This window comes from Odocoileus virginianus, chromosome 25 (assembly GCF_023699985.2).
Source record: "Odocoileus virginianus isolate 20LAN1187 ecotype Illinois chromosome 25, Ovbor_1.2, whole genome shotgun sequence".
In the NCBI taxonomy this organism is placed as follows: Eukaryota; Metazoa; Chordata; class Mammalia; order Artiodactyla; family Cervidae; genus Odocoileus; species Odocoileus virginianus.
Window position 1 is genome coordinate 289,873 of NC_069698.1, and position 16,830 is coordinate 306,702.

General features: G+C 45.9%; 1 protein-coding gene and 1 non-coding gene across 2 annotated transcripts in view; one reads left to right on the top strand and one right to left on the bottom strand.

Moving 5' to 3' along the window:
* Window positions 1-16,761, bottom strand: part of C25H3orf52 (chromosome 25 C3orf52 homolog) — a 36,348-nt gene extending 19,587 nt beyond the window's left edge. The window contains exons 1-2 of the mRNA XM_020898766.2: window positions 16,417-16,761; window positions 5,152-5,281 (exon numbers count right to left, since the gene is read on the bottom strand). Coding sequence (XP_020754425.2) covers window positions 5,152-5,281; window positions 16,417-16,554 — 268 coding nt within the window. The 5' untranslated portion in view covers window positions 16,555-16,761. The remainder of the gene's footprint in view (window positions 1-5,151; window positions 5,282-16,416) is intronic.
* Window positions 5,808-5,914, top strand: LOC139031137 (U6 spliceosomal RNA). The gene has a single exon (XR_011483543.1). It is a non-coding gene; the product is annotated as a U6 spliceosomal RNA (small nuclear RNA).
* Window positions 16,762-16,830: the final 69 nt, after the last annotated feature.

The following is a 16,830-nucleotide window of genomic DNA, read 5'->3' on the forward strand; positions in this document are numbered from 1 at the left end:
AAAAATGTGTGCATGAATTTCTCGGAGTCATTTCCAAGATGGGGATGGCCACTGACTTGGGACTAAATGAACTTCTAAAAGGAAAGAACGAAGAATGAGAAAAGTCAGAAACCTGAAGATATGTCTCCTGCAACCACAACAAAGAGGCCAAAGGCAGAAATAAAGTCCGGGAGTTCTGAAGGCCTGAAAGAGTACAACACAGCTGAGAGAGCTGACAGCTGCAAACAGGGCAGAGAGGGGAAGGGAGAAAGACCACTGGGCTTCATCATCAGACACTTGCTGTTGACCTTAGGAAGAGAATTTGGGACCAAGGGATACAGTGGTTTAGGAGTACAGATCTCTCTTTCTAGAAGTTTGCCAGTGAAAAAAGAGAGAAATATCTAAATGAAGTAGCAAGATGCTGATGGAAGACTGCTCTGAAAGAGAGACTATGAGCACATTTGAAGAGCCCCAAGAGGATGCTTTTAGAGAAGGTGTGCAATATCTGGAAGTCCACAGGTCAGAAGAAGCTGGAGAGGATTCTATGGAGAGCACAGGTGAAGAGGTTGGTCTTAGGAAGGCAGCGGATTATATGATACATGAGGGAAAGAGAAGCAGGGGAAAATGCAGAGAAATTTCAAGGTCCTGGACTATGAAGCTCCTGCTCCCAAGGACCTTGCTGTCTGCCTAGGATTTTCCCAAAGTCACCCTATACCAGGGAGCAACCTGTGCGACCTATTTATCTATCAGGACTGTGTGATGTTGTAAGATGTGGTTCTTATTTCCAAGATCTGGTAAGAGAGCTGGGAGGCATCACATAAGGGTTTCTAAACTATTAAAAATGGTCACCTTTCAATCACATTTGTAAGCATCTACCTACTTGTCACAGTTTGCATTCTGTAACACTTAAAATATTTTTGCCCAAACCAAGGAAGGGTTTCACTAGTTAAGGTGTCCCTAGGACACCTGCCTGGTTGGGACAGGTTAATAAAGAAAGCAGAGTCCTTGAGGATGCTTAAATGATTCTTCAAATTATCCAGACAGGAAAGGACTTAGAGAGAGGAAGGGAGGGAGACAGAAAGGAAAGCTTCCCCCAACCCTGCCCACTGCCTTTACCCTTCACAACAAGGAATTTATAATTTCTTAGGGAGAAGGAGAGAATCCATCAGTATTTCTCTTTTTGAGAGCTGGATCAAAACTAGGCCTCCAGAGACAACAAGGAGATTCTCTGATCTATGCCCCGCCCCCAAATTGTCCATTTTAAGAAAGTCTCAAAAAGAAAAAAATTATAATAATAAAGTTTCATTGTCTCCATGAGCCTGGAGGAGTGTTAGCCTCTGATCCACAGTATGGACACAACCCAGGGTCAATGCCTTAAGCTGAGCTGTGATCCTAACTTTCCATCACTTCAGTGGCATACCAAGGGCAGAGTGGGGGGCCAGCTCATCCCAGGTACAGGCAAGAAGGGATGCACTATCTGTATAGAATTAATAATAATGCAACTGACCACAGGATGGTCTGCTTGTATTATCACCACATCATGGCCATTCCTATCAATGTCAGTGACAAGACACAGCTCCCCCCAGGCATCTCATTCTGGGTACCCTATTGTCCCCTCCCTAGAATTGGATGCCCTTCCACACTGGGATACAGTTAATGTCCACTCCAGCTCCGTGGGTATTATCATCTTCATCTCTAAGCCTCAGTCTGGGGACCGCAGAGCCCTGAGACAGTAGAGTACAGAGGCGGGAGGAAGGGAATGGCAAGCAAGGTCCTGAGAAACTTCAATTCTGAATGAAGAGATAGCATCACTTCTTAACAAACGCATACTCATCCCTTTGTTTTATATATTGAAGTATAGTTGCCATACAATATTATATAAGTTATGAAAAGAAAGTGAAGTTTTCTCAGTCATGTCCGACTCTTTGCGACCCCATGGACTATAGAGTTCATGGAATTCTCCAGGCCAGAATACTGGAGTGGGTAGCCCTGGCCTTCTCCAGGGTATCTTCCTGACCCAGGGACTGAACCCAGGTCTCCCGCACTGCAGGCAGATTCTCTACCAGCTGAGCCACAAGGGAAGTCCATGGATACTGGAGTGGGTAGCCTATCCCTTCTCCAGCGGATTTTCCCAACCCAGGAATTGAACTGGGGTCTCCTGCATTGCAGGCGGATTCTTTACCAACTGAGCTATCAAGGGTACAATATAGTGATTCACAATTTTTAAAGGTTATAATACATTCATAGTCATTACAAAATACTGGCTACATTTCCCGTGTTGTACAATATATCCCTGTCGCTTATTTTATACCTAAAAGCTTGGATTTCTTTCCCCCTTACCCATTTATCGCCCCTCCCACATTCACTAATGAAGGCACAGCCTTTGACTTTCCCAGGCAGCAGCATTTTCCACAGATTGCCAAGAGGTTCTATCAACATTTGATTCATATCAATGGGCCTGGCAATTGAACAATGGCTGATTATTGCAGACTATCATCCCAGGCATACCCATGGAGCTGCTCTGGGTGAGGCTGGGACGCCCAGAGGGAGTCCTGTCCTTCCTCCTCCTTACCTACCGTATCCCCCAACACCCACACTAGACTCTCCCCACAGGCCCAAACCCTTGAAAGTTCAGGTGCCAAGTAAAGTAAAAGTATTTCCCTTATTTAAAAAAAGTAAAAGTTTGAAAATCTCTTGGAGCGTCAACACTTTTAAACAATTTTATAACCAAATTAAAAAGAAAGTTTGCGCCACAGGTGTTAAGAAAAAGTTCTTCCCTAAATATGATCCTGTAAACTCTCCTGTCCCCTGAGAAACTGTGGAGGGAAATGGAATCCTTTCCTCTACAATTTGTTCTTCACGATTTGAAGTTAAATGACTCTCTGAGAATGGAAGACAGCTCTGGGGTCTTGAGTCTTTGGGGTTTTGTCTGTTTTCTTTTTTCTCCATACACTTGGCGGGATCTTCGTTCCCCAACCAGAGATCAAACTCATGCATGGAGTCAACCACTGCACCATCAGGGAAGTGCCTGAGTCCAGGGCTTTAGAATCCTGAATATCAACCAAACCAACCAGATCTGTGGCATCATCCTCTGTTACAGGCTCCCGATGCTAGCAGACCGATCAGCCAACTTTCAGGACAGCACTGGCTGCTTGTGACAGGACAAGGCTGTGGGACTCAGTTCAGTTTCAACATCTACACGTGGGAGCTGATGGGAAGAGGGAGCTCCAACACTCACACTAAACCTACTGTCCTCGGTGTGACGGGGGGGCAGCAGCACCCCTTGTCAGCTGCTCCCCGCCTCAGGCCCGCTGCTCCCCGCCTCAGGCCCGCTGCTCCCCGCCTCAGGCCAGCTGCTCGCCGCCTCAGGCCCGCTGCTCCCCGCCTCAGGCCCGCTGCTCGCCGCCTCAGGCCCGCTGCTCCCCGCCTCAGGCCCGCTGCTCCCCGCCTCAGGCCCGCTGCTCGCCGCCTCAGGCCCGCTGCTCCCCGCCTCAGACCCGCTGCTCCCCGCCTCAGGCCAGCTGTGGCCACAAGGCCAGCTGCTCCCCGCCTCAGGCCCGCTGCTCCCCGCCTCAGACCCGCTGCTCCCCGCCTCAGGCCCGCTGCTCCCCGCCTCAGGCCCGCTGCTCGCCGCCTCAGGCCCGCTGCTCGCCGCCTCAGGCCCGCTGCTCCCCGCCTCAGGCCCGCTGCTCCTCGCCTCAGGCCCGCTGTGGCCGCAAGGCCACAGCGTCCCGCCTCACACCACCTTAAGCGGCTGAGCAAACATGGCGGCCGCCTGGGAGGCGCGCGCGCTGGAGGCCGGCACACCTCATCAGGGTTTTCCTGTTCCTCCAGGGACCGTAAAACCTTGAGACAGGAGGCCAAAGGACTGGGGCAAGGCGGAAAGGAGGCGAGTAAGAATGCAGTCCCGTAGGAGAACCCCCAGGGCCCCCTCTGCAGAAACTCGGGCCGCCACCCTGGCTCTCGTTCTGTGAGTGGGTTTGCTACGGACAGCCCGGCTCCACCTTAATCCTGTGTGACCGGATCACGCTCGTGATCCACTTCAGAGTGAATATCCCCGCTTCAAAAGAGCCCCCGCACACCGCTGCAGCCTGCATTTCATCACATACAAATGAAAGCATTTTCTTTTCTTTTTTGAAACAGAAATTTTTGCCCACTAGGTGGCGCTATATTTGGCATCATAAAAATACTGAAAATCATTAAAAAAAATACTGATAATCATAAAAAAAATAATAGCAACTACCAAAAGACTTTTAAAAGTGTGGAAGAGTACATCATGCAGTAGTTTAAAAATATATATATATGTTCACACATAACTTTTAATGAATTGTCAAAATGATCGCAATGAACATTAAAATCTTAAAGTTAAGCCACAAAATTATATATATAAAAAAAACTGACCTCAAATTATCCTTAAAACACAAGTAAGAAAAAGACTAGAGAAGAGTGTAGCAAAATACTAGTAATGTGGGTGGGCTTTATGGGTAACTGAACATGCACTATTTTCATATTCAGAATAAAAAATGAGATAATATATGTAAAATACATAGGTAACACCAGCACCATATGAGTTTTTATTTTGCACACCCATACAACACAAACATAGTGATTTCTAAAAGAAGTTAAGATAATCACAGCTAACAGATACATGGTTCTATAGTTTTTAAAATGCTTTCAAATATGTTATTCATCATTTTGTCATTACAATGATGTGCCAGGTATATGAGATAAAGTTGGCTTTATACAATAAAAACCCTTTACAATAATTATCTTTACTAAATAAATTATTTTAAAAAATTTTCAAACACCCATGTGTAAGATACAATAAAATATCAATTTATGTTTAAATAAATTAAAAATTTAAGAAATCTTCAACGTCCAATGCATAGAGTTTAGGGCAAAACAATGATCCCCATACTTCTACCAGAGTTTATAAAACAAACAAACAAACCAAAAGTAAAATTTTAAAAAAAGCAAAAATCATGTATATTGCCCATCTATACAACATACCCCAAAACAGTTTTAAATTCATATTATAATGAAGTAGCAGTAAGTAGATCTTCTATTTCAGCATTTAAGTCATAAGAATTACATAAGTTCTTAAAATACATCAACTTAGTCACGTTTAAAACTCTCTTACAAAAAATAAAATAAAATAAATAAAACTCTTACCTCCAGTTAGACATAAGCTTATGATGATGACTATAATGAAACTCAGGAAAATAGAGGCAAGGACCATCCAGAGTTTGCACTTTCCAATCAACTTCTTATTACAGGAGCTCCAAGGGCTTTCCTTGTCAGCCTGGAAAGCAGAGGAAGACTGTGATGCAGTCATCTGGTTTCAAGAAGCAGTTTTTAATGCTTACTATGGGCCAGTGACACAGAAGTGAAGGCAGCAGGATCCTGATCTCAAGGAACTCCACTCTACTGAGTCAAGTTCACAAAAGGACAGATGGAACCTCATAAAGAGGTTAAGAAGAACATACTCTGGGGACTCTGAGCTGGGAAGAACAGGCAAGATTTTGAAAGACGGACAGAGAAAGGCATTCCAAACCCAGAAAAAATCATCCTCAGCATTGATTCATAATGAAATTGGCTAAAAGATTCATCTGATGGAAATGCAGGTTTCAGAGGCAAGTGATGACAGTCAAGATTGGAGAGAATGAAAGGTTGGAGCATCTCTGAAGAGGTCTTGAATGCTGCCAGACTGGTGTAGACTTAATTTGGTCTGTACTGGGAACCCACTGAAGACTTTTGGTACACAAAAGCTGAGTAGAAGATTAAGAGAAAAATAATGTATAGCTTAGACCAAGAAAAAGTTAAGAACCGTGCTCGCTTCGGCAGCACATATACTAAAATTGGAATGATACAGAGAAGATTAGCATGGCCCCTGCGCAAGGATGACACGCAAATTCGTGAAGCGTTCCATATTTTTACAAGCCTCACATGAAAAGTGGCACACATGTTAAGACCACTTTTTTAAGCAGCCAAATCACAGTGAGAACATCACTACTGTAATGCTTGGCTCCTGATGTTTCTTATTTCCTCACTATCAGTCTGAGACCAGTAATAAATATGATATGTTACATTGGAAAAAAGAAAGAAAAAGTAAGAACCTACTGCTGTGGCCCAGACTCTATGTAATAAGGAAGGAACACCAGGAAATAAGCTGCAGTGTGTTCAGTGATGCAGAGGGTGGGGTCAAAGTCAATACTTACAACCACTACGGTCTACTGAACACCATTTCACTCATCTAAACAGCCCTGCAAGGGAGGCGTCAGTGTTGTTACTTAGTCACCAATTCATGTCCGACTCTTTTGCAACCCCATGGACGGCAGCCCTCCAGGCTCCTCTGGCCTTGGGATTTCCCAGGCAAGAATACTGGAGTGGGTCGCCATTTCCTTCTCCAGAGGATCTTCCCAACCCAGGGATTGAACCCTTGTCTCCTGCATTGGCAGGTGGGTTCTTTACCACTGAGCCACAAGGGAAGCCCCAACTTGAAGTTACGATAATAGAAATTACATAAAGTGAAAAGCAAAGAGAAAAGAGCGAATAAGTAACAGAGCAATGAAGAACGGCGGGACAATATTAAACAACACAGTACAAAGATAACTGGAATCCCAGAGGGAGAATAAAAAACTGAGGGGAGATAAAATATTTGAAGAAATACTGGATAAAGCATATCCTAAAACTACAGACAGGCACAAAACTACATACTTAAGAAACTTATGAGTCCAAACTTAGGGAAAACAAACAAACTGTATATAGACAAATATTCAAATTGCTAAAATCCAAACACACAAAATATCTTGAAGGCAGCTGGAGGAAACTCATTTTACCTCTTTTGGATTTAATGGTTTTGCCCCTAGATTCATATGTTGATATCCTAAACCACCTTACCCACCACCCAAGTGTGGCTGTATTTGGACATGGGCCTGGTAAAGAAATAATAGACAGTGAAGTTCAAGGGTAGGACTAGTGTCCTTATGGGGCTTTCCAGGTGGCACTAGTGGTAAAGAAGCTGCCAGTCCAGGAGACGTAAGAGATGCTGTTTCAGTTCCTGGGTGGAGAAGATCCCCTGGAGGAAGGCATGATAACTCACTCCAGTGTTCCTCCCTGGAGAATCCCATGGGCAGAACAGCCTGGCGGCTTATAGTCCATAGGGTCACAAAGAGTCGGACACAAATGAAGTGACTTAGCACACACACACAGCACGCAGTGTCCCTATAAGAAAAGGACATGGGACGGTACACCGAGAAGGTGGCCTTCTACTGCCACGAAGAGAGTTCTCACCAAAAACCAAGCACGCTGCCACCCTGACCTTGGACGTCCAGTCTCCTGGACTGTGGGAAAATTAATTTCTGTTGTTTAAGCCACCTGCCCTGGGGTGTTCTGTCATGGCAGCCCGAGGAGACTACAACATCTACAAAGGAACAAAGATAAGTCCACGTCGAAGCAGCAGTCGGGAGAGGTTAGCCGGGTTGGGGTTGTACCTGGCTGACTTCACCGGCCCCGCACGCGCTCTCCCTGGCCCACAGCCGCCCCGCGTCGGCCTGGGGAGCTCCAGCTTATGCATATGCCCGGCCTTCTCCTCCCTCAGCAGTGGAGCTAACCCTTGAAAGGTTCCATTCCTCTTCTCCTGTGTCCTACATGAAAACCATGGGAAACAATAGACCGTGATGGATAAAACACGTGGATCTGGATTGGATCCCAATCCTAGTTACACCACTTAAAGGCAGGGTGACTATCAGCGAACTACTTACCGAAACTCACTGGCCCCAGGGTTCACAACTGAAAAACACATTAAGTAATAAACCTGGCCCACAGGACTGCTGTAAAAATGAGAGATCACGCCGACGAAGCGCTTGCTAAACAAGGGCAGAGCGGAGGTCGCGCTTCGGCAGCCCCGAGCGCGGGAGCCGGGGGTTACCCTGGGTGCTCACCTTCCCGCCAAGCAGCAGCAGGCACCTCCTGGACTGATGCCTTGTCAACTGCCTCTCCCGCGGTGACTTTAGCGGGAGCCATCGGGAAGGAAAACTGTCCACGTAAGGACAATTCAGTTCTTCTTACTGAGTGGGTCCCAACCCTCAGGGTCTCCCGAAGGGGAATTTCAACAACACACACCTAGGCCCAGATTACAGGGGAAACGGGCAGCCCTGGTTTGAAAATGTAACCTCCCAACGTGCATCAGCTGCTTTGCCAGAGGCGGGTGGGGGGCCCTGGCCTGGAGCCTCCCGCTGACCGGAAACCAGGTAAAATCTCTCCCTTTTGTGGAGGCCTCCCTACCAGGCCACCCTCAGAGAGCAGCCCAGTGCACGAGCCGTCCACACAGCTCAACTGCTGTGGCTAGCACCTTCCTCGCCTGCCTTCAGGTCCAAACATAAACAGGTACTGGCCTTATCTTCCTAGGCAAAGTGAAACCACCCAGAGTGAGCAGCGGCTCTTAAAATTCCCCTGTTCTTATACCCCACACCTCATACAGGTAAGAGGCACTTAATAAATGTGTGTTCCTGAGTTACCAAGGGTGCCCCAAATTTTGAAAATGTACTTTGAAAAGTTCTAGAGTAGAGGTCACACTTTGGAGCCCCTGTGTGCGCCGGCCCTTCCGGTGGTGTGTGGTGGGGGGACGGCATAAAGGCCCCAGCAGCATCTAGACAGAGGCAAACTCTCTTGAGGTGAGTGTGTCTGGAGTCCGAGCATAATCACCTCTCATCCTCACCTGAAGCCTGAGCACTGCTCCAAGGTGACCAAGGCTAGGGGCTCAACAAGGCACGCAGCAAAGAGGAGCCCAATACAAGAAGCCTTGAACTTCTCAGGGGATAGAAACATACCTTCCTGTTAACAGAGGTTCTGAGACACATTTTCAGTTCTCAAGAGACAGCAGGAACCACAAGTCAATTCAGTTCAGTTCAGTCGCTCAGTCGTGTCCGACTCTTTGCGACCCCATGGACTGTCGCACACCAGGCTTCCCTGTCCATCACCAACTCCTGGAGCTTACTCAAACTCATGTCCATCGAGTCGGTGATACCATCAGAACAACTTATCCTCTGTTGTCCCCTTCTCCTCCCACCTTCAATATTTCCCAGTATCAGGGGCTTTTCAAGTGAGTCAATTCTTCACATCAGGTGGCCAAATTATTGGAGTTTCAGCTTCAGCATCAGTCCTTCCAATGAGCATTCAGGACTGACTTCCTTTAGGATTGGATCCCCTTGCAGTCCAAGGGACTCTCAAGAGTCTTCTCCAACACCACAGTTCAAAAGCATCAATTCTTCTGTGCTCAGCTTTCTTTTTAGTCCAACTCTCACATCCATACATGATTACTGGAAAAACCATAGCTTTGACTAGACTGACCTTTTTTGGCAAAGTAATGTCTCTGCTTTTTAATATGCTTTCTAGGTTGGTCATAGCTTTTCTTCCAAGGAGCAAGTGTCTTTCAATTTCATAGCTGCAGTCATCATCTGCAGTGATTTTGGAGCCTGAAAAAATAAAGTCTTTCACTGTTTCCACTGTTTCCCCATCTTTTTGCCAGGAAGTGATGGACCAGATGCTGTGATCTTATTTTCTGAATGTTGAGTTTTAAGCCAACTTTTTCACTCTCCTCTTTCATTTTCATCAAAAGGCTCTTTAGTTATTCTTTGCTTTCTGCCATAAGGGGGGTGTCATCTGCATATCTGAGGTTATTGATATTTCTCCTGGAAATCTTGATTCCAGCTTGTGCTTCGTCCAGCCCAGCATTTCACATGATATACTCTGCATATAAGTTAAATAAGCAGGGTGACAATATACAGCCTTAATGTACTCCTTTCCCGATTTGGAACCAGTCAGCTGTTCCATGTACAGTTCTAACTGTTGCTTCCTGACCTGCATACAGATTTCTAAGGAGGCAAGTCAGGTGATCTGGTATTCCCATCTCTTTGTTGTGATCCACAGTCAAAGGCTTTGGCATAGTCAATAAAGCAGAAGTAGACGTTTTTCTGGAACTCTCTTGCTTTTTCAATGATCCAACAGACGTTGGCAATTTGATCTATGGCAATTTGATCTATGGTTCCTTTTCTAAATCCAGCTTGAACATGTGGAAGTTCATGGTTCACATACTGTTGAAGCCTGACTTGGAGAATTTTTGAGCATTACTTTGCTAGCATGTGAGATGAGTGCAATTGTGTGGTAGGTTGAACATTCTTTGGCATTGCCTTTCTTTGGGATTGAAATGAAAACTGACCTTTTCCAGTCCTGTGACCACTGCTGAGTTTTCCAAATTTGCTGGCATATTGAGTGCAGCACTTTCACAGCATCATCTTTTAGGATTTGAAATAGCGCAACTGAAATTCCATCACCTCCACTAGCTTTGTTTGTAGTGATGCTTCCTAAGGCCCACCCAACTTCGGACTCCAGGATGTCTGGCTCTAGGTGAATGATCACACCATCATGATTATCTGGGTCATAAAGATCTTTTTTGTGTAGTTCTTCTGTGTATTCTTGCCACCTCTTCTTAATATCTTCCGCTTCTGTTAGGTCCATACCGTTTCTGTCCTTTATTGTGCCCATATTTGCATGAAATATTCCCTTGGTATCTCTAATTTTCTTGAAGAGATCTCTAGTCTTTCCCATTCTATTGTTTTCCTCTATTTCTTTGCATTGATCACTGAGGAAGGCTTTCTTATCTCTCCTTGCTATTCTTTGGAACTCTGCAGTCAAATGGGTAAATCTTTCCTTTTCTCCTTTGCCTTTTGCTTCTCTTCTTTTCACAGCTATTTATAAGGCCTCCTCAGACAACCATTTTGCCTTTTTGCATTTCTTCTTCTTGGGGATGGTCTTGATGACTGTCTCTTGTACAATGTCATGAACCTCCATCCATAGTTCTTCAGGCACTTTATCAGATCTAATCCTTTAAATCTATTTGGCACTTCCACTGTATAATTGTAAGGGATTTGATTTAGGTCATACCTGAATGGTCTGGTGGTTTCCCCTACTTTCTTCAATTTAAGTCTGAATTTGGCAATAAGGAGTTCATGATCTGAGCCACAGTCAGCTCCCGGTCTTGTTTCTGCTGACCATATAGAGCTTCTCACTCTTTGGCTGCAAAGAATATAAGCAATCTGAATTCAGTATTGACTATCTGGTGATGTCCATGTGTAGTCTTCTCTTGTGTTGTTGGAAGAGGGTGTTTGCTGTGACCAGTGAGTTCTCTTGGCAAAACTCTGTTAGCCTTTGACCTACTTCCTTTTTGTACTCCAAGGCCAAATTTGCCTGTTACTCCGGGTATCTCTTGACTTTTGCATTCTAGCCCCCTAAGAGGACATCTTTTTTGGATGTTAGTTCTAGAAGGTCTTGTAGGTCTTCATACAATCATTCAACTTCAGCTTCTTCAGCATTACCGGCCAGGGCAAAGACTTGGATTACTGTGATATTGAATAGTTTGCCTTGGAAACGAGTAGAGATCATTCTGTCGTTTTTGAGATTGCATCTAAGTACCGCATTTCGGACTCCTCTGTTGACTATGATGGCTACTCCATTTCTTCTAGTGGATTCCTCCCCACAGTAGTAGATACAATGGTCATGTGAGTTAAATTCACTCATTCCAGTCCATTTTAGTCCACTGATTCCTAAAATGTCCATGTTCACTCTTGCCATCTCCTGTTTGACCCCTTCCAACTTGCCTTGATTCAGGGACCTAACATTCCAGGTTCCTGTGCAATATTGCTCTTCGCAGCATCGGACTTTGCTTCCATCACTTCCAGTCCCATCCACAGCTGGGTGTTGTTTTTACTTTGGCTCCGTCTCTTCATTCCTTCTGGAGTTATTTCTCCACTGATTTCCTGGAGCATATTGGGCACCTTCCGACCTGGGGAGTTCCTCTTTCAGTGTCCTATCTTTTTGCCTTTTCATGCTGTTCATGGGGTTCTCAAGGCAAGAATACTGAAGTGGTTTGCCATTCCCCTCTCCAGCAGACCACGTTTTGTCAGAACTCTCCACCATGACCATCTTGGATGGCCCTACACGAAATGGCCTGGAGTCTCAAATGAGCCAGAGAATGAGGGTCATGTACCTCTCTGGTCTTTTGGGCCTTCATATGTGCTGTCCCCTAGAGACCACAACCAGGACCCTAGTGGTTTGAGGAGACCAATATTGTGATTTCCTGGGTGAACTCGGCTCAGAATACACAGCCCTCCTCTGTAGGAAATGCCTCTTCCAGTCCAGCCCGTCACAGCCATCCTATATGCAGCCCCCTTCACCTGCCTGCTGTCGGCTCCAAGGCAGAGACCACTATCCTTTGAATGACTCATCTTCACATCCTTTAAGTCATACTAAAACGGTCAGTTAGCCACGCACAACACAACAACTGAGTACAGGGCTTCTCAGCTGTCTCTACATTAGAGTCAACCCAAGAATTCTTTTTAGAAGTGCCCCCAGGACTCCGCTGGACCGTGGGGGTGCAGAGCCTCTGCCACAGAAGATGTGTGCCGCTCGCGCACACTGGGTCACGAAAACCTGCTGCCTCCTTCACTGCCTTCTTCAGTCTCTCCTGCCCAAACTCTAGGTCATGAGGAGAGGCCACAGGAAGTTTTTTCTCCAGAGTGACTTTAAAAGATTTTTACACACTGCATGTTACATTCTATGATTGAAGTATACAGCCCAAGAATTTTTGTGGTTTTCGTTTGCCTATTCCCCCAGATTTTCACATCCTTCTTCAGATAAGGTTCAAATACATGACATAAGGTCCTACAACAATAGCAGGACTACATAGCTCTTGGATACAAAAGGCTTTTCTCCTCTTTGGCTCAAAGAGGAGCAGATATTGTATGTGTGCACGCTCAGTCTTTTCAGGCAGGTCCAGCTCTGCGATGCTGTAGACTGCAGCCCACCAGGCTCCTCCGTCCACGGGATTCTCCAGGCAGAAATCCTGGAATGAGTTGCCAATTCCTCCTCCAGGGGATATTCCCAACCCAAGAATCACACCCATGTCTCCTGCAGCTCCTGCACTGCAGGCAGATTCTTTACCACTGAGCCACCAGGAAAGCCCAGATATTATATAGATGAGTGGAAATTTTCTTAGCACACAGTAAAATCTATACTTTAATCTTCATTGTGGGACTTAATCTACTTGTTGACTGAAGCACAAAAGAGTCAGTTGATCCTAGTCCTAAATTCTAAACAACACGTGGCAGTGTGCTAATTTTTATCCAACTTATTCAAATCTACCTTGCCCGCCTCAAAGCTCTCCATGTACTGAATTATAGTTATTATTATTATGAGGCTACTATCCTTAAAAATGTCTCTGGGACCTCTGTTTAAAAACTGAGGTCAGAGTCCATATAATAAACCATAAAAGAAAACTAGTCTTGGGACTTCCTTGGTGGTTCAGTGGCTAAGATTCCATGCTTTAAACACAGGCAGCCTGGATTCCATCCCTGGTCAGGAAACCAAATCCCACAGGCTGCAACTGAAGATCTCATATGCTGCAACGAAGATAAAAAATCCCACATGTCTCAACTAAGACTAGGCACAGGCAACTAAATAATTGATTAAAAAAAAAGAAAAAAAGCTAGTCTGGCTCAATCACCCCTGACAGCTTTTCCAGTTTTGACCCAGCTTCGCTACCCTGTTCACACTGACAGTAGGCAGGCAAAGTGTAGTTCAAAGACTTACAATTTTTCCTTCAGTTTCCAAACCCAAATAAGAAAGGGAAAGAACTTCCCATGACCCTTGAATACTCTCTGATATCCCTTCCAAGTAGGAAGATACTCCATGATAAGGGATGTCTTCTTCCCAATGATGCCCAAACTGTTCCCTGCTCCTCACCCATCTACCCATCTGCCTGTAAGTCCCTCATCAGTCCCGATACACCACTCAACTCCTTGTATTTCACCTATGTTCCATAACTTACAGAATCAGTAATAGTATATAACTTAGGCAATTATACACAAATGAATATAAATTATGTAATTATGCTTATATAGTCAAATTAGATGTACATATTAATATACACATACACACATATGTGCTTCCCTGGCGGCTCAGACAGTAAAGAATCTCCCTGCAACGCAGGAGACCCAGGTTCCATCCCTGGGTCAGGAAGATCCCCTGGAGAAGAGAATGGCTACTCATTCCAATATTCTAGCCTGGAGAATCCCATGGACAGAGGAGCCTGGTGGGCTACAGTCCGTGGGGTCGCAAAAAGTCAGACAGGACTGAGAGACTAACATTTTCACTTTTCATATATATGCACACATATAAAATAAATCAACAAAAGCAGCATAAGTTTGAATCCTAAAAAGCCTGAGTTCAATCTCAGAGCCAACGAACTTTAGTATTTTGGTAACTCCTCTGGGCCTCAAGTTCTTCACTCTTTGTCAAATCAGAAGGAAGTCAGTTGTGCTAATTAAATGCATTTAGGTAGCAGAAGTATTTGACACGGGATAGGTACAAAACATAAGGTTAATAAAAACACATGGTCTTATGCTACATTTCAAAACTGGAAATCTTAACATACAGTATAAAGAGACCTACACACCAAATTCTTAAGAGTCTGTATCTCATGTTTATGCTACACTTGTTGACTTTTCAATTTAAAATACACTTCCACTGATGCTGTGGAACCAAAGAGAATGATCAACACATTAGATGAGGATTTTTTTCTTTTCTAAAGTTTTTCCTCTTCAATCATTTCTAGAATGGTCTCCAAATGCTGATGTAACCCTCATCTTCACACTATTCTGTTCCTCACACAGCTTTCCTATTCAGTGACCTACAAAGCTAGTTCAGAAGTCTCAAATATCTGTATAGACCTGGCTAACAAGGAAGTAATTAAAACATGAAAGAGCAATCTCTACCAGGAAGGTACTAAACGATAATAAAATACTGACACCCTATATATGTCCAGCTCCTCCACTATCTTCAATGTGCATTCCCAGGCTCACAGAGAAGCCTGGTTGGCCACATTACATTACTGTCAGTTGACAGCTGGGAAAAGAAAATATAGACCTTAGTTCCTTGCCTCGGGACACACCTTTTAGTAAGGAAGGTATCACCAGAACTCAGATGTCTGGATTCAGTCCCAAACCATGGAGTCCCTGGGGTTCCTGGGTCTACCCAACATGAGGCAAGTACTCCCAGTTCCCACTCCCTGACACTACCGTGGAGGACCCATACAAGTCCACCCAAGCAAGTCCACCATTACAACCACATACACAGAGATCAAATCATCTTTATTCAACATTCATTGCCCTATGGCATTCATCTTTCATTGAAATATAAAGTACCAAATTACTCTCCAGGGTACCTAAAAAAGCAGACTTTACATTATTTCCAGGCATCAAGAAGAAGGCAAAAGCAATGCTTTCAACTTCTGAATTTCCTGTTTACCCCTCAAATTAACAGCTGAACAGTCAAAGGAATAGGAGTGGAGGAGAGGGACCCAGAAAGGTCAGGCTGGAAGCATACGTATATACATGGGGAGGTCCATATACCTAGTAAACATCAAACCAGTTTGAAGGGTTAATCAGAAGGTAGAATTCAAAGTCTCTGCTGTTTTACAAGCATTTGATGAGAATGAATAAGTTTCCTGTCACTGTTAGGGCTGAATCCGAAAAGAGTTCTGTCTAAACATCACCAGCGACTTTCTCAGAAACTGAAATGAGGCCCAAGCAAATGATCATAGTCTAGCTCTTTGAGAAACGAACCTGGAAACTCAGTTAAGCAGCGCAAGTTCACTCCCACCCCCACCCCAGTCCTCGGTGCTAAGTGCTAAGTCGCTTCGGCAGTGTCGGGCTCTTCGCGACGCCTCGGACTGCAGCCGGCCAGGCTCCTCTGTCCGTGGGATTCTCCAGACAAGAATACTGGAGTGTGCTGCCATTTCCTTCTCTTGCCCTCTTCTCCCTTCTCCCCTACATCTCTTTCTGCGAAACCAATGGCCAGACTGGGCGAAGACATAAAGTGTGGACCCAGGGGATGGTTAGTCAAGATGGATGATAGTGGGCAGTGGGTGAAGGCTGGGGGTGGGGGCGCGGTAGGGGAACAAGTGGCAAGGCAGTATAGAAAAGGAAGGCTAAGAGATTCTCAAGAAGAGAAGACTCCAGTTATCGTTCTAATTCGTTGCACCGGGCGTTGGCGGGGGCGGGGGGTGATTTTTGAAAGTTAAAAAATTTTTCAAAACCACCTCTATCCCTGGTGATTCCCTCTCCGAAGAGAAGAGCGCAGACTTCCCGGATAAGACTCTTTAATTTCCCTGAGTCGGAGTGATCCGAGGGCAGGCTCAGGCTGGAGGGCATTTCTGTGTCTGCTCCATTCAGAATGTTCCAGAGCGTACCACTGGCGCTGGGGGTCGGCTGCGCCCCCGGAGCTGCCTGGAAACCTGAAACCGCGCTGCCACGCCCGGGTCCCGGCCTGCAGCCTGGCTCAGAGCCAGGATAACAGCGGCCAGGGCCAAGGAGACCTTACCTGGACTGCGCAGGGCTCCTCGGCTAAAGAAAGGATGCCCTGGACGGCTCCGTTGAGAGGCGTCTGCTCGTCTGGCTGCCCCTGGATCACCGAGAGCTCCAGCTCATCTCCTGGAGATGGGGGACTGGCCCCCTCCATGAACCGGCAGAGGGGGACTAGACAGCCCGCCAGGAAGCAGGACGCACACACCCGCGGGTGCAGAGTCCAAAGTGGCCTAGCGAGCTCCTCACTCCACCCCCGGGCGGGGAGGCCTCGGGTGGTAGGCGGGGCCCCGCCGGGCGGGGCGGGCAGGCCTCTGGCTTTAGCGCGGGGGAAGCGCGGCTCGCCCCCTCCAGGCGCCGCAGGCCTTCCCAGCTGTGAGCTCAGGAGCACGGGCGGAAGAAGGTTGTTTTTCTGGTTTGTTCAGGGCGCCGC